We start from the raw sequence: 24,737 nt of genomic DNA on the forward strand, positions 1-24,737 counted from the left end.
TGCGGCTGTACAGACATTGGTTTGGCCACTGTTGGAATATTGCGTGCAATTCTGGCCTCCTTCTTATCGGAAAGATGTTGTGAAACTTGAAAGGGTTCAGAAAAGATTTACAAAGAAGTTGCCAGGGTTGGAGGATTTGAGCTACAGGCTGGGGCTGTTTTCCCTGGAGCGTCGGAGGCTGAGGAATGACCTTATAAAGGTTTACAAAATTATGAGTGGCATGGATAGGATAAATAGACAAAGTCTTTTCCCTGGGGTGGGGGAGTACAGAACTAGAAGGCATATGTTTAGGATGAGAGGGGAAAGATATAAAAGAGACCTAAGGGGCAACTTTTTCATGCAGAGGGTGGTACGTGTATGGAATGAGCTGCCAGAGGATGTCGTGGAGGCTGGTACAGTTGCAACATTTAAGAGGCATTTGGATGGGTATATGAATAGGAAGGGTTTGGAGGGATATGGGCCAGGTGCTGGCAGGTGGGACTAGATTGGGTTGGGATAACAGGTCAGCATGGACAGGTTGGACCGAAGGGTCTGTTTCCCTGCTGTACATCTCTATGACTCTATGACTCTATATAACTTTAAGCACATTCCCAAACTTTGTGACACCTAAGGGCTGTGCAACACATACATCATTGGCTTTTACTTTACTAAATACCTTGTGTGCTGTACCATATTGAATAGCTTTTGGAAATCCAAATATATTTCATCTACTGGTTGTTCTTTCTCAATACTACTTATTATCTCCTCAAAGAAGTCTAATAAACTTGTCAGGTATGATTTCCCTTTCATGAAGCAATACTGACTCTCGTTGATTATCTGATGGATTTCTAAATGCTTTACTATCACAAACTTTAAAATAGATTCAAACATTTTCCCAGTCACAGATGTTAAGCTAACTCTGACTTATAGATACCTTTTTTTTTGTCTCCCTCCCTTTTGGAATGAGGGTGTAACATTGGCAGTTTTCCAATCTTCTAGAATTTTTTCCAGAATTTAAGACAGTTGCAGTCAAATCATAGGATGTGAGCAATCAGATCCAGGTACTATTGGTCTTTAGCCCCATTTGTTTCCGTAATACTGTTTCTCTGATGATAATTATTATATTTACTTCTTCCTCCAGCTTTAGCCCCTTGATTGTTTTAGTATTTTTGAAGTGCGATTGGCACCCTTTTGGTCAAGGTATAATTGACATAGTCTCAGAGCACTATAGGGCTGCTCTTTCACTAGAAAGACAACTGGTGGTGAGGTTAACCTGAGGGTCACCATGGGTCAGTCGAGGGGCTAGGTTGAACAAGCAAAACGTTCATGGTAGTCTAGCCAGTGCAGGAATTGAACCTACACTGTTGGCATCACAAAGCAGCTACTTTGTCACCTGGACTGACTGAAATACAACTGTGAAAACTCTGCAGGTGCTGTGGTCATATTTACCAACTGCCTTGTATTGGCAGCACACACTTAGATACAATAAAAAGGAAATGGCCAAGTGATTGTTTGATGTTTCAGATATGATCTGCACTCTTCCATTTACAATAGTTTGTTAATTAACTGTACCATTTTAATTACCACATTAATACTTGCTAATTTCCAAGATTTCCCCATTCCAGCCCTAACTTCAGCCATAGCACCTTTACTAATGCATCTGAAAGTCTACGGTCCTTCTACACCACTAGTTCCCATTCCCCCCTTAAGGCGTCTTGCAGGTTCTGCTGCTGGAAATTAATGACTCCTTCAGGACTTAATTTTCTACTAGCAGTAATCCTATTGGGAATTGTATTCCTACTTAAATCGGCCCGACGTATGCAAATACGGCCACGAGAGAAAATTATGTAGCTTTGCAGTGGGTTCACATGGGAGGACAGTATTTCTGAACTGCCACTCGTGCCAATTGAAGGGAAATCTAGCTTGCCTTTGAAGCCTTGTTTAAGTGTATGGAATTAAGGCTATGCACGAAGATTGTAAGACACTTCTGGGTACCAAAGATTACTTCATTAGCATGTGGCATGCATGATGGTAGAATTGTTTGAAAGAGATTGTGAAAGAACAAATCATACGTGAAAAATCTCTAGTGGTGGCATGCAAGTTGGAATCAGCATAATATATGAACACCCATTAAGACAAAATCCTCTAAGTGACTTATGCTGCTTTTGCACCTTCAAAAATATTTTTTATGCAAAGTGGTAGGCTTTTCAGCCAAGTGCATATACAAGCTTCTTGGTCTGTTTATTACCTTATGATTACCTCTTTAAAGCATATTAAGCAGTTATCCTGCGTGAAAATTTCTTTGTTCAGTCTGCGCACTTCAACAACATATTTTGGGATAATTGATGAAGAAAAGTACCCTGCTTGAATCTCACCTCACTCTTAGAAAGCTTTACTATATGCCTTATCAATATATGCTTCTACAGAATAATGAATAGTCAAGAAGGAATTCTAGTGGGGCTCAGCTTCTTACAGAAAATGAGGACCTCTGAATCTTCAGGAGGAGAATGTAAACATTAGGCATAAACTCCTAGTTTTGGAGCAATGTAACTCTGGATGACCAGAGGGACGTGTTTATTAGCACTGAGTGTACTGGAACAGCAGTGCTGCAAAATATTTAATATCATCAGCAAGAGTGGCAAGGTAACTTATTAAAAAAACATCCTTTTCTTCTGAGCCTACCTTGGCTACTAACCAACTCTTCACTGTCTTAAAACAATGCTTGCCCAATTAATCCTTAATTCAGTGTACTTTAATTAATACAGGACATGATTTGATACCCTGCATTTGTGCTACTTTGCTCCCCTCAAAACAAATGGAAATATACCAAATAAGATCAAACAAACTATTGGGTCCTTTGAGCTCTGCCACTCAATAGCTGATTTGTTTGTGTTTTGAATTTCACTTTTCTATCTACCCACAATAATCTTTAGGTCTTGTTAGGCAAGAACATCATATATTTTGAAAAAGGATCACTGGACTCGAAACACTATCTCTACTTTGCCTCCACAGATGTTGCCTGACCTGCAGAGTTTCTCCAGAAATTTATATTTTTTGGTTCAGATTTCCAATATCTGCAGTTCTTTTGTTTCATTCAAAAATCTATCTATATCTGCCCACTTCCACCACCATTGAGCCAGAGTTCCTACGTTGCACAAATATCTGAGTGAAAAGATAGTCCCCACACCTGTCCAAAACAGGTAAGCCCCAATTTGAAAACAAACCCCAATTCAGGACTCACCCATAAAGAAAACAGCCTGTCCACATCCACCTTTCAGGATCTTATACCAGGTCACCCCTCCCTCCTCTGAACTCCAGTGGAAACCTAGCCTAGCCTAGCCTAGCCAACCTGTTCTACAGGACAACCTGTTCAGTCCACATATCAATCTATTATACCCATGGTGAATTGCCTTCAACAAATTTACGTTCCTCTTTGAATATGACCAAAATTACACACACTATTCAGTTTTAGTTTCTTGTATAACTGAAGTATATTATATGAACAACCCAAATAACTCATATTCCATTTTAATCGCCCCAAATCTATTACTTCTGCTCTCCCACACTAGGCACATACTCCTTAACGTCTAGTCTCAGCTTCAATTATTTGGTCGATAAATTGTCACATAATGGCTGGCATAAGTCAACCAACACAAGGGTAACTTAATCTTTATCACATTCCTTCATGTAGAGGACCATGGAGCAATTTGGACATTGATTCAACACAGAAATGTAAGATCTGTGATATCTTGCCATTGACAAGGTTAGTGGCTGAACATTTGCAATATAACCCTGACATCCCTGTAAAGGCCACTCAAGCATAACCTGTTTCACCATTTTCTTTAATCTCAGAGGTAACATTCTTTTGTTCTTACCTCTCCAGGAGATTCACAGCAATGCTCGACCAATTTAAGTGCATATATGAAGTAAAATATTGCAGAAGTATACGAAAGTGGTGGGATTAATTGAGTAGTTATTGATTTGTTTGTAAACGTTTCATCACCATTCTAGGTGACATCATCAGTGCACCTCCAGTGAAGCATTGGTATTCTGTCCCACTTGATATTTACATATCTGGGTCTGCCGGGTTTGTGGTGTCATTTCCGGTTTTGTTGCTGGTTCTATTTCTTTGAGGATGGTATATGGGGTCGAACTCTAAATGTTTGTTAATGGAATTCGGGTTGAGTGCCAGGCTTCCAGGAATTCTCATGCATGTCTCTGCATTCCCATGCATTAGCTTGTCTTAGGATGGATATGTTGTCCCAATCAAATTGGTGTCCTTCATTGTCCGTGTATATGGAAAAAACATGATAGCTGGTCATGTCTCTTAGCTGCTTTTGGCAGCCTTTATATGTATTTTATATATAACGTTGGTCCTGTTGATTGTGGGTTATGGGATCCTTTATACTTGTTAGTAGCTGTCTTAGTGTGATACTTGGTTTGTGGACCACCATGATACCCAAGGGTTACAATAGTCTGTTGATCATTTCTGATATGTCCTCAATGTATGGCAGTGTGGCCAGTATGTCTGGACGTGTTGTGTCTTCACGTTGTGGTCTGTTGTGTAGGTTTTGGCGACTACGTTGTGTTTGAAGACATTGTGTGGGCTTTCTTCTGCTTTGCACCGCTCTGGGGCAGTGCAGTGTTTTATGGCTCACTTGAACAATGTTCTGTGCATTACTGTTTGGGTGTTAGGATGGTTGCTGTTGTACATTAAGGACATATCAGAAATGACCATCAGACTACTCTGATCCCTGGTATCATGATAGCCCACAAACCAACTACCACAGTACGACTGCTACTAACAAGTAGGGGGAAATGAGGACTGCAGGTGCTGGAGATCAGAGGCGAAGAGTGTGGTGCTAGAAAAGCATAGCCGGTTGGACAGCATCCGAGGAGCAGGAGAGTCGACATTTCGAGCAGAAGCTCTTCATCAGGAATTTAATCAGGATTTTAATGTACTTGTTGATTGGCCAAACTAGGTCGGTCAAGGCAGCCACAAGGAGGAGTTCGTTGAGTGTATCCATAATAATTTTCTTGAACAGTATGTAATGATCTTGACCAGATGTGCCAATGAGCTGAGGAGTGGCAGATGGAGTTTAATTTAGATAAATGTGAGGTGCTGTATTTTGGGAAAGCAAATCTTTGCAGGTCATTTATACTTAATGGTAAGGTCCAAGGGCAGTCCACAAGGTGTTGCTGTTATGAGCAATGTATTAGCATGGATAGAGGATTGGTTAACTAACAGGAAGCAAAAGAGTGGGGATAAATGAGTCCTTTTCTGATTGGCGATCAGTGACTAGTGGTGTGCCTCTATTGGCGTCAGTGTTAGGACCACAATTATTTACAATTTACATAGATGATTTGGAGTTGGGGACTACATGTAGTGTGTCAAAGTTTGCAGACAACAGCAAGATGAGTGGTAAAGCAAAGTATACAGAGGAAAATTTGTAGAGGGATATAGATAGTTTAAGCGAATGGACAAAGGTCTGGCAGATGCAGTACAATGTTGATAATGTGACGTAATCCATTTTAGTAGGAATAACATTTAAGACTATTATTTGAATGGTAAAAATTTACAGCATGATTCTTTGCAGAGGGATCTGAGTGTCGCAAAAGGTTGGTTTGCTGGTGCAACAGGTGATTAAGAATTTTGGCCTTCCTTGCAAGAGGGATTAAGTTTAAAAGCAGGAAGGTTATGTTGCAGCTGTATAGGATGCTGGTGAGGCCACACCTGGTGTACTGCGTGCAGTTTTGGTCTCCTTCCTTGAGAAAAGATGTTCTGGCACTAGAGGGGGTGCAGAGGAGGTTTACTGTGTTGATGCTGGAGTTCAAATGGTTGTCTTATGAGGAGAGATTGAGTAGACTGGGATTATATTCATTGGAATTTAGAAGAAGGGGGGGGATCTTAGAGAAACTTGTAAAATTATGCAGGGAATAGATAGGATGTTTCCACTGGTGGGTGAAGCTAGAACAAGAGGGCATAGCCTCCAAATTAGGGGAGCAGATTTAGGACTGAGTTGAGGAGGAGTAGTTGAGGCTTCCTTATTGAATGTTTTTAAAGCTAAGATAGATAATTTTTTGAACAGTAATAGAATTAAGAGTTATGGTGAGAGCTGGATAAGTGGAGCTGAGGCCACAAAAAGATCAGCCATGATCTTATTGAATGGTGGAGTAGGCTCAAAGGGCCAGATGGTTCTTGTGTTCTTATGTTCTTTTTCTCCTCAGATACTGCCAGACCTGCTGGGTTTCTCCAGCAATTTCTGTTTTTATTTCAGTTTTCCACATCCGTAGTTTATTGTTTTATGTTATGGAATAGTGAAAGAGTTTACGTATTTTTATTTTTTTAGCTTGGTCAGTATTGCCTACAATATATGAATAATAAATAAAACATATTGTCGCCCTCTGGTGGCACTTATACAGAATTGTAATGTAGGGATAAAATGGTATAGAGGGACATCCAGTGGAAGGAAAGAGTATGGATTTTTGTGCAATTTTAGTTTTAAAATAGATATGACATTTTTCCGAGGGTTGCAACCAAACATTAAAAGGTGCACTGATTTGGTACTGATATATTCCCGTGAATGATGATCAGTGTCGTGGTCCCTACTTTGAGTGCTGCAATTTTTATCTTAATCTGTGAGGTTCATGACATCTATCTTAAGTAGATATACTGAACTGGAGGATGGCCTGTTTCAGCGACTTGAGAATGAATTTGGCCACAGTAAATTGGAATCACAGATTGACAACTAAAATGTAACAAAGCAATGGGCTGCCATTAAAGAGCTTGGATATAACTGACACACTCATCCACAAGACAAAGGAGTAGGGCGATTAGATTCAGACCTCCTCAGATATCAGAAGAGTTTTAGGAAAATAGTTTATGGCTCACAGCAATAATATATCCCAGTGAGAAAGAGGGATTCTAGATAAGGGATAAGCCAACCATGGTCAATTAGAGAACTTAAGGATAGCATCAAATTGAAAGAAAAGACATGCAATGTGATAAAGATTAGTGGTAAAACAGAGAATTGGAAAAGTTTTTAAAACAAACAAAAGATTATCAAAAGACATAAAGAGAGAAAAAATAAACTTTGAGGGTAAACCTGCAAGTAATATCAAGATAGTTAGCAAGATCTTCTTTAAATATATATAAAAGAAATTTTGGAGAAGACTTGTAACTCACGTTGTGGATCAGATTGTACATTTGCTCCCTGAGCTGGTAGATTTGTTCAAAGGTGTTTTGTCATCACGCTAGGTAACACAATCAGTGAACCTCCAATGAAATGCTGATGTTCTATCCTGCTTGTTATTTATCTGTCTTGGTCTGTTATGGTGGATGATATCACTTCCAGTTCTTTTGCTGAGTGATTGGTAAATGGGGTCCAAATTGAAATGTTTATTAATGGAGTTCCAGTTTGAATGTCAGGCCTCGAGGAATTCCCTTACGTGTCTTTGTTTAGCCTGTCTCAGGATGGATGTATTGTCCCAGTTGAACTGGCGTCCCTCTTTGTCTGTGTGTATGGATACTGGTGATAGTTGGTCATGTCTTTTGGTGGCTTGTTGGTGCTCATGTATCCTGGTGGCTAGTTTCCTGCCCATCTGTCCAATGTAATGTTTGTTGCAGTCGTAGCAAAGGAACTGCAATGCAAACTGAACCACCTAGTAGACTTACGCCACTCCATCCACTCCACTAAGAGTTCCTTAACATCATCAAAAACAGCAATATAGAGGACGACGAGGTCATGGTTTCCTTCAACATGACAGCCCTATCTACATCAATAAACATCACCCTGGATAAAGATACACTGGCCTCACTGGTAGACGAACTAAGGATACAAACACCAGAGAGCATCAACTCCATCAGCAAGGACAGCATCCTCAAACTAGTAGACTGTGCCTCACAACCCACTTCACCTTCAATGATAATATATACAAACAAATCAATGGGATCATCTATGGCAGAAGCAGTTATGCAGAGGTTAGAATGAACAGTCCTTCCTACAATCCAGCCCAAGCTTTGAGTCTGCTATGTGGATGACACCTTTGTCATCATGAAATGCAAAACGTTAGAAGAAACAATCTTACCAGTATAAATTTCAAAGAGGAAGACAACAATAGACTCCCATTCCTAGATGTCACAGCAGAATGAAAAGCCAATGCAGAGCTGCAGACCAGCATGAGCACCAACAAGCCACAGGCACTGACCAGATACTCAACTACAGGAGCAATCATCCCAACACTCACAAACGGAGCTCCATCAGAACATTATTTAAACGAGCCACAACACTCTGTAGCACCCAGGAACTACAAGAAGCCAAGGAAAAACATGGTATCCCACAAACCTACCACCACACTGAAACAGCTCCTGATGTACCAACAACCAGCAGAATGACCATCATATACAAAATACCCTGCAAGGACTGCAACAAACATTACATTGGACAGATGGGCCGGAAACTAGCCACCAGGATACATGAGCACCAACAAGCCACCAAAAGTTATGACCAACTATCACCAGTATCCATATACACAGACAAAGAGGGACACCAATTCAACTGGGACAATATATCCATCCTGGGACAGACTAAACAAAGACACACATGGGAATTCCTAGAGGCCTGGCTTTCAAACTGGAGCTCCATTAACAAACATATCGATTTGGACCCCATTTACCAACCTTTCAGAAAAAGAACCAGAAGTGATATAACCCACCACAACAGATCAAGCTACATAAATAGCAAACAGGACAGAACACCAGTGCTTCACCGAAGGCTCACTGATGATATTACCTAGCGTGGCAACAAAATGTCTGAGAACAAATCTACCGGCTCAGTGAGCAAACTTACAACCTGATGTAAAAGAGAAGATGGAAATCAAAATGAACCTGGAACCCTGAGAGAATGATGATGAGGTCACACCTGGTGTACTGCTTGCAGTTTTGGTCTCCATACTTGAGAATGGATGTACTGGCAGTGGAGGGGATGCAGAGGAGATTCACTTGGTCGATTCGAGCTGAGAGGGTTGACTTAGGAGGAGAGACTGAGTAGACTGGGATTATATTCAGGGTCGAGAGTGTGATGCTGGAAAAGCACAGCAGGTCAGGCAGCATCTGAGGACCAGGAGAATCGATGATTCGGACAAAAGCCCTTCATCTGGAATGAGGCTGTGAGCCGAGGGGGTAGTGAGAGAAATGGGACGGGGGTGGGGCTGGGTGGAAGGTAGCTGGGAGTGCAATAGATAGATGGAGGTGGGGGTGAAGGTGATAGGTCAGTGAGGAAGGTGGAGCGGGTAAGTGGGAAGGAAGATTAACAGGCAGGACAGGAAATGAGGGTGGTGCCAAGTTGGAAGGTTGGAACTGGGATCAAATGGGGGGAAGGGAAATGATGAAACTGGTGAAATCTATAATAATACCGTATGGTTGGAAGGTCCCGAGGCCTATGATCTCATTGAAATGGTGTAGTAGATACAGAGGACTGAATTACCTACTACTTCTATGTCTTATGTGGAGATGTGAATATAGATGTCAAGTTGAGAAAAACAAGAAAGAACTCAACTGAATATAGTAAGTTAAGAAGAGAAGTGAAAGAGATAATGATAGACTGGAAATTACACAAAATGGAATACAAAAGTCTTCCCTAAATGTATAACCTATTTTAAAAAATAAACCAATTGCTGAAAAACCAGTGGATCTGTACAAGGAGACGAAGGACATGGCTGCGGTACTAAATATGTACTTTGCATTTGTCATTATGAAGAACAAATTATAGCCAAATTCATGGTGGAAGTGGAAGTAATTGAGATATTGGACAGGCTAAGATTTATAAAATGGAGTTACTAGTTATTAGTTCGCCGAACCTAAGGTTGATAAATCACCAAGACCTGGTCAAACAAACATCAGAAGATGCTGAGGGAAGGAAGGGTAAAATTGTTCGATACACTAATAATAATGTTCCAATATTCCTTTGATATAGAAGGAATACAAGGGGATTGGAAAATTTTCTGCAACTCAGTTGATAAAATGTGGATCTGGAAAAACACAGCAGTATCAGAGGAGAAGGAAAGTCAACATTTTGGATCAGGACCCTTCATCAGGTCTGGGGAGGAAGAAGGAAGCTCAGAAATACATAGGGAGGGGGTGGGGCTTGGGGAAAGGTAGGTGGCATGGTGATAGATGGATGCAGGTTATTGTAATTGGTCAATGAGAAGGATGGAGCAGATAGCTGAACAGGAAGATGGACAGGTATGTCAGGTCAAGGCGGCGAGGAGGAGAGGGAGGGCTGGACATGGGATGAGTGTGGGGATGGGGAGATTTTGAAGCTGGTGAACTCTGTGTTGAGCTGTTCCAGAAGCAGAATATGAGGTGTATTTCTCCAGTGTATGTGTGGCTTCATTTTAACAATGGAGGAGGCCCAGGATGGACATGTCACCAAGGGAGTAGGAGGAGGAGTTGAAACGCCTGGCAACTGGGAGGTGGTGTTGATTGGAGCGGACAGTGTGCAGATGCTCCGTGAACCAATCCCCAAGTCTGTGATGTAGAGGAGACCACATTAGGAGCAACAGATGCAATAGACCAGGTTAGAAGAAGTGTAGGTGAATCTCTGCTGGATTTAGAATGATTACTGGGGCCTTGAACGGAAATGAGAGGGGAGGTATGGGGGCAGGTGTTGCACTTGTGGTTGCAGTGAAAAGTGTCGGGTGTGGGGGAGAGATTGATGGGGAGTATGGAACTGATGAGGGAGTCGCTGAGTAAAAAGTTCCTACAGGAAGCAGAAAGGGATGGGGAAGGAAATATCTTTCTGGTGATGGGGTCTGATTGCAGATGGCAGAAATAGTGGAGGATGGTTTGTTGGATTTGAAGATTGGTGGGGTGGTATGTGAGGACCAGGGCAAATCTATCCTTATTATTGTTGGAGGGAGGGGTTTGAGGGGAGAGGGACAGGAAATGGAAAAGATATGGTTAAGGACATTATTAATCATGGGAGAGAGGAAATTAGAGTCCTGAAATAGGAGGATATCTGGGATGTCTTGGAGTGGAATCCCTCGTGCTGGGAGCAACTGGGATCATATGAGTGAGAGAAGGTTTAGTCGAGGTAGCTGTGGGAGTTAGTTGGTTTGAAATGGATATCAATTCTAAGTTAGTTACCGGAGATGGAGACCGAGAGGTCCAGGAAGGGGAGGGAAGTGCCAGAGATGGTCCAGGTGAATATGAGGTCAGGATGGAAGGTGTGGGTGAAGTTGACTCCTCGTTTGAGCTCCTCGTCGGAACACAAGGCAGTGCCAAAACAGTCATCAATGTAGCAGAGAAGAGCTGGGGAATAGTGCCAGTGGGTGGCTGCAGAAAAGGGACTATTCCATGTACCCTATGAAGAGGCAGACATAGATCAGACTTATAGGGTGACCATAGCCACGCCTTTGGTTTATAGGACTTGGGACGAATCAAAAGAAAAATTGTTGAGGGTGAATTCCAATTCCACCAGTGAATGGGAGTGTCAGTGAGGGGGCTTGTGGGAGAGGAAGAAATGGGGGGCTTATAGGCCCTCCTCATGGTGGGATACAGGTTAGAGAGACTGAATATCCATAATGAAGATGAGGTGTTGAGGGCCAGGGAATTGAAAGTCTTTGAGAAGGTGGAGAGCATGGGTTGTGTCCCGAAAGTAAGTAGGGAGTTTCTGGACCAAAGGGGAGAGTACGGAGTTAAGATAAGAGGAGGAGAGTTCAGTGGGGCAGGAGCAGCCAGAGACAATGAGACGACCGGGACAGTGAGGTTAATGGATTTTGGGTAGGAGATGGAAATGCACGATGTGGAGTTGGGGAACTATCAGGTTGAAGGCTGTGGACGGGAGCTCTCCTGAGGTGAAGAGGTTGGTGATGGTCTGGAAGGTGATGGTTTGGTGATCAGAGGTGGGGTCATGATTCGGGGACAGTACAAGAAGGTGTCAGAGAGATGGCGCCTAACCTCAGTGATGTAGATTAGAGTGGTGCTGGAAAAGCACAGCAGGTCAGGCAGCATCTGAGGAGCAGGAAAATCTACGTTTCGGGCAAAAGCCCTTCACCAGGAATAGAGGAGTCAATGAGGATTGAGTATTTAATTTATCTTTTAATAAGATTGTTGACATGGTCCCTGTGTTAGACTAATCAGTAAATTAGGGATCCATGGGGAAGTATCATGTTGGATCTAAGATTAGCTGAATGAAGATATCAAAGGGTAATGATTGACAGGTCACTGTGACTTGTAAACCGAATAATACCAATGGGCTGATCAGGTCAGGCAGAATAACAACAACAAATGAAATTCAGTTCAGAGAAGTGTGAGGTATTTAGAGAAAACAAACAAGGCAAGAGACGACACATTAAATAGTCTGATTCTGATTAGTGTTGAGAAACAGAGCCCAGTGACATTATATTTCCTAGATAACTGAAGGTAGCAAGGTTGAAGAGATAAAATGGTCAAGAAGATATAATGATTATTTTCCTTTCTTGGCAAAGGCCTGGAGAATGTGAGTAGGGAGATTATGCTAAAAATATATAAAACACTAGTTGGTCTGCAGCTAGTATGTTGCGTATAGTGCTAGTTACTGTTTTAGGAGAAGGAATGACCACTCTACAGAAGGTGCAGAGGAGATTTCAAAGGTTCTTGTCAGGAATTGAGAAGTGAAGAAAGATTGGATAGTGTACATGATTTATTTGCAGCAGAGGAATACCAAAACTGCACAACGTACTCAAGGTGTGGCCTCACCAATGCCCTGTATAACTGCAGCAAGACATCCTTACTCCAATACTCAAATCCTCTCGCAATGAACGAGAGCATGTCATTAACTTTCCTCACTGCCTGATGCACCTGCATGCCAACCTTCAGCACCAGTGAGGTCAATAACCAGGGGCAAAGGTTTAAAGTTATTGGGAAAGGGTTAGAAAAGGGTGGGGAGAAATCTTTCTGTCCGGGGGGGTGGTGGGAATCTGGAATAAGCTGCCTAAAAGGATGGCAGAGGCAAAAGCCCTCATCATTTTAAAAAAACTTGCATATGCAATTGAGGCTGTAAACCAAGACCTGGAAATTGGAGTTAGGCTAGATGGCTCTTTTCAGACCGGAACTCCCGCTCCCACTCCACCGACCTGTAGCACAGCATTTCAACTCCCCCTCCCACTCCACCGAGGATATGCAGGTCATTGGACTCATCCACCGCCAAACCACAACAACGCGCCGGTCGGAGGAGGAGCGTCTTATCTTCCGACTGGGAACCCTCCAACCACAGGGGATGAACTTGGACTTCACCAGTTTCTTCATCCCCCCTCCCCCCACCTTGTCTCAGCCGAATCCCTCCAGCCCGGCACCGCCTTCCTGACCTGCAGTCTTCTTCTTGACCTCTCCGCCTCCATCCTACTCTGACCTATCACCCTCACCTTGACCTCTTTCCACCTATCACATTTCCAACGCCCCTCCTCCAAGTCCCTCCTCCCTACCTTTTATCTTCTCCTGCTGAACACTCTCTGCTCATTCCTGAAATAGGGCCTGTGCCCGAAACGTCGAATCTCCTGTTCCCTGGATGCTGCCTGACCTGCTGTGCTGTTCCAGCAATAAAGTTTCAACTTTGATCTCCAGCATCTGCAGACCTCACTTTCTCCTCTTTTCAGACCGGGCCTGACAGAGTGGGCCAAATGGTCTCCTTTTGTACCATAACATTTTTAAATTTTCTAGTTCAGGTATAAGTAGTTTGACTGCTATATAAAAAATGCAAAGGTTTGGCAAAAAAAGAGAGCAAATGCAAAAGGACCAGTAGCAGCAAGAGGAGATGGAACAAAACGTACTGCTGTAGGAGGAGAATGAAGCTGAAGTCTGTTGAGTTCTGGAGCTTCAGGTTGTGCTGCGTTTAGAAGGCAATAACAGAAAGAAGTTTGAAAAGGCTTGTGTAGTACCAACCCAGCAGGTTTTGATTGCAGGACTTCCCCAGGTACCTTTTTCATCACTTATGACATGTATGAGTCGTTTTAGAAACCTAATGCGGCCCCTACTCCGCGGCCTGAAATGCATCGTATTCATCCTCGTGACATTACCATAGAAACTATAATATAGTTTCAAGTTTCTGCCATTTTGGTTGTTGTAAATGTTCTAGTTATTGAGGTCAAGAACACCTTAATTTTAAGAGTTACAGGCTACTGTTAAATCACATTAGGCAAGCATGATTCAGCAAGATACATGCAGAAACTTCAATTCATACTGGCAGGTTAGTTTATAGAGAATCATAGAATCCCTACAGTGTGGAAGCAGGCCATTTGGCCCATCGAGCGCACATGGCCCCTCCAAAGAGCTTCCCACCCAGACCCCCCTATTCCTGTAACCCTGCATTCCCCATGGCTAATCCACCCAGCCTGCACATCCCTGGACACTATAGGCAATTTAGCATGGCCAATCCACCTAACCAGTACATCTTCAAACCGTGGGAGGAAACTACGCAGATACAGGGAGAATGTGCAAACTCTACACAGTTACCCAAGGCTGGAATCAAACCCAAGTCCCTGACATTGTGAAGCAGCAGTGCTAACCACTGAGCCACCGTGCTACCCTACTTGTTTTAATCAAATGAATATGAGCAGGAAAATTACCTCTGTCACTCATTCATATGACTAACTGATCAAATATGGACCAAAATTAATTTTCCTGCTCTTATATATCTTAAGACTTTGTTCAATTGCATCAAGCATATGTATTCTCTGTTTTCCTTGTGCCTAGTGTATTTCAATGTTCCAATTCCTCACCTATTTTTGAACATCCATGAGTTCCAAGTGTCTTCACTTGCACACTCTGGAGAAAAGAACAGTACTTTAAATTTTTATTTGCTTGTTCTGTATTTATCAGCTATTTGTGGCTCTCTTGTAGGCAGAGTAATAACTGCCAAAGTGGCTTGATAAACATTTAGTAAGAAATTACATAATTTTGACACATCCATTACAGGCACACCAACCCCCATAACTCCACATCCAATCAACACAAATTACTGCAATTGGTTCATCTTTATGTGCTACTAACTGTTAAAATGTCGATGTCTAACAGTTGTACTAATACATTTTGTGTTGTTTCTTGGTTGTAAGAAGAATGCTTAATTTCAATTCACAGTTGCTATGTCCAGATTCTGCAGTGACGATCAGTGATTGACAGATGATCATAATGGTAGTTGTGAAGCAGCAAGACTCTCGGACACCAATGCTAGCATGCATTGTAGGATCTAAGTCGCAAGTGACTTAGCTTTAGAACAAATGATGTGGTGGCCATGTGATATCCAATGGGCAAAGCTTGACTATTGTGTCAAGGTACCCTCATGATTCAGTTAATCTGAAACTGCTAAGAAAAGAAGACTTATCTTTATATTGTATCCTCTATGCAAATAGCCACATGGTAATGATAATCTGATTTTATGATGTTAATTGAGGAATAAATATTGGCTAGCACATAAGGGCTAATTCCCCTTCTGCTCTTTAAAATTGAACCATAGTTCTGTTAGCATGCACTTTATACAAAGGACTCTCAATTATACAAAGGGCACAGGCTGGGGGTATTTCATTAGGTTAATTGAATGCCAGATAACATAGTTAGCCAAACCTCAGGACCTTGTGATCTTGCTCGGATAATCCGATATTCGGTTAATCCAAAACCAGATAATCGACGTTTCTCTGTAGTTGGAATTGCCGCATTCTCTCACTGGTTCATGAATAGAATATGCTAATTTATTGGTATACAGGTTTACAGGTATCTGGAGTAGCACTTGAATCCACAATATCAATGCAACTATAAGGAGCAATCTTCAGCTGCAAGTACAAAGTGGATGATCCATCTCAGCCTCCTCCAGTGGTCCCCAATATGACAAATATCAATGTTTAGCCAATTTTATTCATTCCACGTAATCCAAGAAACAGTTGGAGGCACCGGATACTGCAAAGGCTATGGACCCTGACAATGTTGAGGGGAGACAACGGCCTAGTGGCATTATTACTGGACTGTTCATCCAGAGACCCTAGATAATGTTCTGGGAACTGGGGTTCAAATACTGCCTTGGCAGATGGTGGAATTTGAATTCAATTTTTTTAAAAATTCTGGAATTAAGAGTCTAATGATAACTGTCAATTCATTGTTGATTGTCAGAAAAACCCACCTGTGCCATTCTTAGCTTTATTGAACTTGGGTTATTCAATATGCTTTAACATTGTAACAGCCTGTCCAGTAAAATCTCTTATGAGCATTTTTGTTCTGATCTTATTCATTCAATGTTTTTGACAGTGTTATATCTGTATGGTAAAATAATTAGTTTCTCCCTTAACATTTCTTTTCACATACAGGTGAGAAACAAATTGATGTAGAAATGATGCTCAATGATGATGGTTTGACTGAGAATAGCACTTTGGGAGTACTTGCAACTATTCATGAAACTACGAATCTGCCTTCCTCTGACAGCTGGCAATCTACTATAATAATTTACAACAGTGATGACAACCGGACATCATCAGATATCACCTTTGTGACTGTGAACCTAACTAATTTTCCCACTCAAGAAGGTAAATATATTTGATGGCATGTTAGCTGTGTTAGGTCTGTGAAGCCAAATGTTGTAAAATGGCATTTTTATTTCAAATTCTATGGCAGAAGAAAACTCTTCAAGTTGGATGAACTATACAGAGTTAACCTAACCAGGTTATCTAGTGTTTCGGGCAAGAATTTAAACTAGTTTATGAAGTGATTGGCCACTAGGAAATAGCATTTAAAAGTCGAAATAAGATCTAAGTTAGTATTAGAATATACATCAGTCATGATGGGGCTGGACAGAATAGATGGAGATAAACTGTCGCCATTGCTGGAGAGGTCAAAAACCTGTGGATGGTGATTTAAAATGAATGGCTAAAGAAATATGAGAAAAAATGATTTTGTACAATGTGTCTAGGATCTGGAATGCATTGCTTGAGACTGTGTTGGAAGCAGATTTGATTATTGCTTTCATACAGAGAATTGATAATTAGTTGGATTAAAAAAAGAATGTATGGAGGGAGATGAGTTGCTTTTGCAGAAAGCCAGCACAGACACAATGGCTCTACGGTCTTTCTGTCCTGTTCTGTAACTATTCTGGTATTCCATGGCCGTAGTTGTACAGGTCCACTGAGAGCATGGTTAATGATGGGATTTGGCCAGAAGTTGGGATATACACAGCTAAAAGTCTGGTATCAAAGTTCTGAATTTTACAAGTGGCAGGAGTTGTGAAGGACAAATTTGTGAATGATATGGTGAGACTCCAATTAATTTGGTTGAATCAGAAATTAATTTGAAGTTGTTGCATTTAGAATCTTACTAACATACACAAATCACTGGGCTTCAAAGCCCACCTGATTAAAAGAAATGCAGAAAAGGCAAGTGTATATTTTTGCCTATGTTAGCCAGCCACTCTGAGAAGGGAAATAATATGGTGGAAAAGAGGATAGGTAACAAACAATATTGACAGATTTTGGCAGAAGTGATCTAAATGTGACAGCATAAAAAGAGGGGGCATGTCTTCGTAACAAGCACTAACAGAGAAGGGAATGTGTGAAGGTGATTACCAAGAAGAGGGTGCTATATGTCCAGGAAAAGAAAATGGAACATGTAGTGCAAGGTCAGAGCTTAACTTCCATGGACCAGATCCACCCAGTCTTCATAGCTTCCACCTCAGAAAGAGGAACACCAGAAAGGAAAGAGGGTCCAGGCACCACCAGGGCACAAGAGCAACAAGTGAGCCAACATCCAAATAGGCATACTTGAGAAGAGCTCAGAGAGTCATGCCAGCAGTCCTGAACAAAGAAACACCAGTCCCAGGAGAGAGTCTGCCCATTGCGTACAGATCAATGATTTTTCCATGACCAAACATCAACAACTCTAGGGAAGTGGTCACCAAATTATTATCTTTGTTTCAGAACAAGCTGAGAATCATAGGGTTTGGGAGAAACCCAGTACCAGGGTTTTGAATGCTGATCATTTGAGAGTTGAAGACAAGGGATCAATTTTGCAGACAGAATGTACATGTTTCACAAAGCGTTTACCCAAACTGCATTTTGTCTAACCCAGTGTACTGAGTTAGAAGCAGCAAGTATAGTCGTCTAGATTGAGCAAAGTGCAAGTAAATCACCTGGAAGATATGTCTAGAGCCTTGTATTTCGAGGAGGGAGGAAGTAAATGGGCTGGTGTTTCACTTTGTGCGATTGCATAGGAAGGTGCCATAGGGTTGTGGGTAGGTGTTGGGATTGGAGGAGGAGTAGACCAGTGTGTCCTGGAGGGAATGGTGCCTGCAGAACCCTGACAAGGAAGGGGAGGAGAATGAGAGTCTGGAGGTGGCAGAAATGGCAGTTTATGATCCTTTGGATGTGAATGCTGGTGGGGTGGAAACTAAGGACCAGGGACCCTATCAGTGTTTTCAGAGGGAAGAGAAGGGGTGAGGGCAGAAGTGCAGGAAATGGGTTGGACATGGCTGAGGGTCCTATCTACCATGGTGTTGGAGAATCCTTGGTTTAGCATAAATGTGGATTTCTGGGGGCCCTAACAGGAGGTAATATCATCAGTATAGATGCAAGGAGAGGGAGAAGCTGGGAGAGTGGAATGGAGTATTTCCTGGAAAGAGGCGTATGAGGATTGTTCAGGAAATTGTGGGAATAGGTGGGTTTGTAGTGGACATATGATTCAGGATATTTAACAGGATAATGTTCTTGTAGAAAAGATAATAAGCAAAGTTCTCATCTATCGTTTTAAAAATATGTAATTTTTGGTGATTTTAGTTTATAATAGTCACGCTAAGTCCTTCACTGCTGGAGAATGGTACTTTTATCTAAGTTGGACATAGGGCTACAGCACTGTAGGTTGAGTTCCTGAACTCCAGCTCCTTTCACAGTTATAGAGTCGTAGAGCTCTACAGAACTGAAAAAGGCCCTACAGCCCATCAAGTATGCACCAGTCAGAAACAATCACCTAACTATTCTAGTTCTATTTTCCAGCAATTGGCCCATAGCCTTGTATTTCTTGACATCACAAATGTATATCTAAATATTTCTTAAATGTTATCAAGGACTCTAGCTCTATCACCCTCACAGGCAGTAATTCCAGATTCCCACCATTCTCTAAGGGGAAAAAAAAGTCCTCACATCTCCTCCAAACCTCCTGTCCCTTAACTGGTTGTTGATCCCTCCACAATGGGGAAACATTTTTTCCTGTCTAGCCTGTTTATACCCCTCTTAACTGTATACTCTCAATCATGTCCTCCCCAGTATCATCTACTCCAAAGCAAACAACCCCAGTCTGCCCAATCTCTTTTCATAACTAAAACTCTTCAGCCCATGCAACATCCTGGTAAACCTCCTCTCTACTGTCTCCTCTGAAAATGTGGATTCCAGTACTGCACACCATACTCTAGCTGTGGCCTAACCCACATTTTATGCAGACTCAGCATAACCTCCCTGATCTTAAACTTTATGCCTCAGCTAATAAACGTAAGTAGCGCATATGCCTTCTTAATCACAACCTTTCTGGCCACTTAAAGGGACAGATGTATGTGCATACCAAGGTTCCTCTGACCCTTGGTGCTTCCCAGGGTCCTACTGTTCATCATGTATTCCCTTGCCTTGTTTGGCCTGCCCAATTGCATCACCTCACATTTATCTGGATTTAATTCCATTTGCTACTGATCATACCATCTGACCAGCCCATCTGTATCATCCTGGAATCTAAGATGGGTGGCATGGTGGCTCAGTGGTTAGCACTGCTGCCAGGTTCGATTCCTGCCCATCTGTGTGGAGTTTGCACATTCTCCCCATATCTGCTTGGGTTTCCTCCGGGTGATCTGGTTTCCTCCCACAATCCAAAGATGTGCAGGCCAGGTGAATTGACCATGCTAAATTGCCCATAGTGTTAGGTGCATTAGTCAGGGGTAAATATAGAGTGGGGGAATGGGTCTGGGTGGGTTACTGTTCAGAGGGTCAGTGTGGACTTGGGCAGATTGACCTGTTTCCATACTGTAGGGACTCTAAACTAGGATAGTTTGTACTGAGAATGCAGGATCAAGACCAGGAAGGAATTTACCCAAAAGTACCAACACCAAACACAAAGACTCCAAGATTAGGAAAATTGTATTCAATTTTAAAAGTTAAGGGGTTTCTAACGGAACCACATAAATGTGCCTTAAACCCATTGTCAGCTAGACTTCCCATGGGGATGTGTTCACATTCTGTATTAAAATTCTGGTATACTATCAATAAATTTATATTATTAGCTCACACTCGCAGAACTTAATTGTGTATAATCTAAGCTGTTTAATGTAGGTTACTTATAGTCAACAGAGAGGAAACATTCATGTCATCAATTGATTGAATTAAAACCCATCAATATTTAATCAACAAATCTAAAGATTTTAAAAAAGCTTGCTAATGTACTTCATTCCTTACAGTTCTTTCAAGGATAATTTCAAATGTAACATTGTATAAATAAAATCAATTGCTGTTCTATTTAACCTTTCCACAGAACTTGTGTATGTCATTTACCATCTGGACAACAATAACACAAACCCTTACTTGCAATGGAAGAATCTTGGAAGGCCCGATTTTCCAACAGTGGAACAGTTTCATCTTATCAGACAAATGGAGGTTTTACTTCAACTTCAACTTCAATTTTAGCATACAATTATAACAGTGATACGTTAGCACAATCTATGCAATATTATTTCATAGTTGGTTTTATACATTTGGTGTACTCTGATTAAAAAAAGTTTCTATATATCCAAGCGCTACATTTGCATATAGGATTTTATTGGTAGATCATGAGGAATTTGTGCATTTTTAAAGTTCAAAAGAACATTCTGGGTTTAGTTGGGCTTTTTTGTTTTCCAAGAATTTTCTGCAATTCCAGCAGAGTAACTAAAAATGCCAACTGGTTCCTGAAAAACAAGTGCAGAACCTCAATGCAGCCTTTCAAGGTCAAAAACACAAGGAAATACTGAGAGATGTGCGCTGCTCAAGAACGGGAGTTCCCACCTCTTCCATAACCTCAGAGCCATGGTATGTCAAGTGATAAAAGATATGCAACCCTCTTGAAGGATTGAAATGGGATTACTAAGAGGAGTCAGTCCTGTAAATGGCTGCTGTACATTACAAGAAATGTGCATCTTTATCAATAATTGATCAGGACTTCCAATACAAAGGCAAAATACACCAGATGGTGGAAAATACCGTAAACTTGATGAAAATCTGTTGTGACGAACATTGTGCTTGTTTATTAAAGTTCTATATGACCTAAAGTCTTTATTATCATTCTTACACAGCTATTATTTTTATATATGGGACATTATTTGGCAACCTTCGTCACATCCACACCAATGTAATATTCCAAATATGCAATTCAAATGTCCTGAGGTCATTTGATTCTGTTTTTATTAGGATCCTGTGGTTAAGGGACCAATGCCATTTCCTCCAGAAGGCAATATCATTCTGAAGCTGCAACTTCCTATTCCTTCTGTGTATCTGTTGCACATCTGTGCAAAGCCTGAAAGATCTCCAAACCAGGTTAGAATTTGTGAGACTAAAATGATCAGAGTTTGCTACATAGTTAGAAATCATGAGGACATAATTATTATTTGTGCATGATTAGTAAATAAATTGCTCAAATGATATATGATGAGAATTGAATTGAACCAAAATACAATGCAAGTATACAATGAAAATGTTTCAATGGTTTAAGATGAGCATCTGTATTGTTTGCAGGTAATAAAGTAAATAAGAGATGATATCCCAATTTTTAATGTAAAAGCATAATATTTTTACATTTTTGACTTCATTATGAAACTTTTTAAACGATACATTACTTAGGACAACAATATTGATAATGTAGAAATAAGAGTCCAAAACCTTGGGGCTTTGAGAGCATAGAAAACCCAATTTCCACCAGGAACCACCCATGATTCTGCACGATTTATGTTAGGTGTCCAAATCCTGGGTCAAGAGATATATCCAACTTTTTTCCCTGTCTTCTCCTTGTTTACACAACAAAATGACATGTTTGAATAGTCCGTAGAGTGAATGGGCTGAATTTAGTGGCACTCACCAGAATGCGCTGAAAGTGGGGAATATGGCCTGTTAAATATCAGGTTACATTTAAGTTACAACAAGACACAGTTTTAACTAAACAACACAAAAACGTATTTATTTATTAGCAGTTCAACTCAGTGTCTTTGAGCATTTATTATTCGGAAAAAGAGTTGGATAGAAAGAAGAATGCTTCCTTTTAAACTATTCCACAACTTTTAAGAGCTTTTTTTAACTTTCCAGGAGAGACAGAGACTTGTATTTTTTGCACTCATTTTGGAGTTCACCCTTCAACTGTACAAGTCCCAAGTTTAAGCTTAACAGAAACTAACAATCCAAAAGCTGTTGGTATGCAACCTGCAGGCCAATGCTTCTTTCACCAGTTTGTCTAGCAATAGTAATAAGTTCATGTTACTTGTTTCTAAACAGCCCTGTTTTCCTAAATGTCACTTGGTCTTGTGGAAAAAATAAGTGAAACACAACACAATTCCACTTTTGACCTTTGAGTTCCAAAAAAATCACAGCAAACTCTCTGCGATGCAGGCATAGTTTAATTTCTATTTTCCAGTTTTCATTTGAAAAAGATGTCTGTGGGTCTAACACAACAGGCTATTAACTTGTTGGCAATCCTTTGTGATTGTACATAGTTCAACTGCATGTTTGAATAGTTTACATATTACCAAAGAAATAAAGTATATAACGTATTATTTTTAACAGATTTGTCATTCTCTTCACAGACTCATGGTGTGAGCTTTATACCTCTGATACTGGGACAGGTGGCTGTTACGTGGGATGATAGCTACGTGAATTCAAAGTAAGTACTTGATCATTTTAATTATCAAACAGCAACACAGGCACAATGTTAGACAAAATGAAGCCTTTGAGATTAAAGGGAAAATGGTTGCGTGAAAGCGAAATTATTTAAAGAACAGAAATTGAATTAGAGATAAGCAAGTGTTTTTAAACATTGAACATTACAGCGCAGTACAGGCCCTTGGGCTCTTGATGTTGCGCCGAACTGTGAAACCAATCTGAAGCCCATCTAACCTACACTGTTCCATTTTCATCCATAGGATGACTGGGAGGTAAAATACCATGTTTCGCAAAGGAGACAATATTAGGACTTTTTGAGATATATTGATAATCAGGATATATATAGGCATAAATTCAGTTTGCAGATGCACAAAATTCAGAAATGTAGTGTTAAGATCTTGATATGCCTAGTATTTTTGGAACTATGAAACCCAGATATTTTCTAAAAGATTGCAAAAGGTCAAAGAATAAGTAGACATAAGAATATTAATAACTGTGCTCTGTCTTAACTGAGTTGCGTTAAAAATACTAAAAGTATGATGTAAAGTTACATATACACAAACGAAACTTAATTCAAATTTCCTTCTACACTTACTTGTCTTAACACCACCAAAAAACCGATGTATCATAAATTAGAAGATTAACCACTTTGTCTAAATACTTTTCAATAAATCATAGCAGGTTGAGATTTCTTGTGTCTTCCACTTACCTTTAGTAAGGTAGTCACTTCAAATCTACTCTGACCAGTCAACATTTGTAAAATCTCATTCAACATAGATGTCACTAGTGTCTTGAGTCAGAGAGCTCTAGTCGTAATGTTCTTTAAATCTGAAATCATTCATCCAGAAACTCTCCTCAGCTTTGTTATTTCAGAAGTTCCAACTCGTTATGAGTAGAATCCTTTAATTATCATAGCCAACAGAATTTCAACTGAATCCTGTTTGAAAGGAATGCATTCTGCTGTCGTATTGTTCTAACCTCAATTGATTACAATAGGACCATGTCCAAGGAATATAATCTACCCTCCTTCAAACTCCCCAATGTAATTAACTTCTCGTTGATCCTTTTTCTATTGCTTATCTCCTAGGAACATTGATTACATGGTCAATTCTTTGTTGCCTGTTGATTTTTCCCTAACAAGAGATAATCTGCTAAAGAAACCCCTTGAAGGGACCATCACCACAATGTAAAACATAGGTTTTGTTTCTGAAAAGCACGCGTGTCATCATAATAGTAACTGGCAAGGCATATGGAACAGACTTCCAGATGGAATAGACTGGTGGAATTAGCAATAACATGGCTGATGAAATTTAGCACATTAATATGGTTAGCTTTGACCAAGTGGATGCAATATAAACTAAATGAAACAAGTTTAAGGGGGGTGCAGGAAAGCAGAGAGCTGGGAATGCATTCAAACAAACCTTTGAAGATGGCAGAATTTGAAAGGACTGATTAAAAAGCAAGAGATCCTTGATTTAATAAATAAACGAATAATGAGAATTCTGATTCCCATAAGTAAGACAGAAGGGGTTAAAATAAAACAATTGGAAAAACAATCCTAATTATCTGTGGACCAGCCAAATCTAACTGGACACACAACGCAATACTTGTCCCCTTTCTTAGCTGTGAAAATTGCTTATCATTTCAGACTTCTGCTGTGCTATAAACATAATCCTTGGCCTTCTTTTTTTCCCCCTGTAAACTACCTCCTGAAACATTTCTACCCCTAACCTCACCTCCAGCACATGCAAGGAGTTCATGGATTTCTTCATCACCAAGATTTCTTCATCACCATTTGATCAGCCAATTCTAGCACATCCTCAAATTCCCTACTCCATTGGGCTAAACTTTTAACAAAGCTCTCCCTG

General features: G+C 40.7%; 1 protein-coding gene across 3 annotated transcripts in view; it reads left to right on the forward strand.

Moving 5' to 3' along the window:
* The window catches only part of idua (alpha-L-iduronidase), a 262,582-nt gene that overhangs the window by 221,151 nt on the left and 16,694 nt on the right, over positions 1 to 24,737 (forward strand). For all 3 annotated transcript variants that reach the window (XM_043674018.1, XM_043674019.1, XM_043674020.1), the window contains 4 exons: positions 16,312 to 16,527; positions 20,501 to 20,622; positions 21,412 to 21,537; positions 22,794 to 22,870. In XM_043674018.1, coding sequence (XP_043529953.1) covers positions 16,312 to 16,527; positions 20,501 to 20,622; positions 21,412 to 21,537; positions 22,794 to 22,870 — 541 coding nt within the window. The remainder of the gene's footprint in view (positions 1 to 16,311; positions 16,528 to 20,500; positions 20,623 to 21,411; positions 21,538 to 22,793; positions 22,871 to 24,737) is intronic.

This window comes from Chiloscyllium plagiosum, chromosome 32 (assembly GCF_004010195.1).
Source record: "Chiloscyllium plagiosum isolate BGI_BamShark_2017 chromosome 32, ASM401019v2, whole genome shotgun sequence".
In the NCBI taxonomy this organism is placed as follows: domain Eukaryota; kingdom Metazoa; phylum Chordata; class Chondrichthyes; order Orectolobiformes; family Hemiscylliidae; genus Chiloscyllium; species Chiloscyllium plagiosum.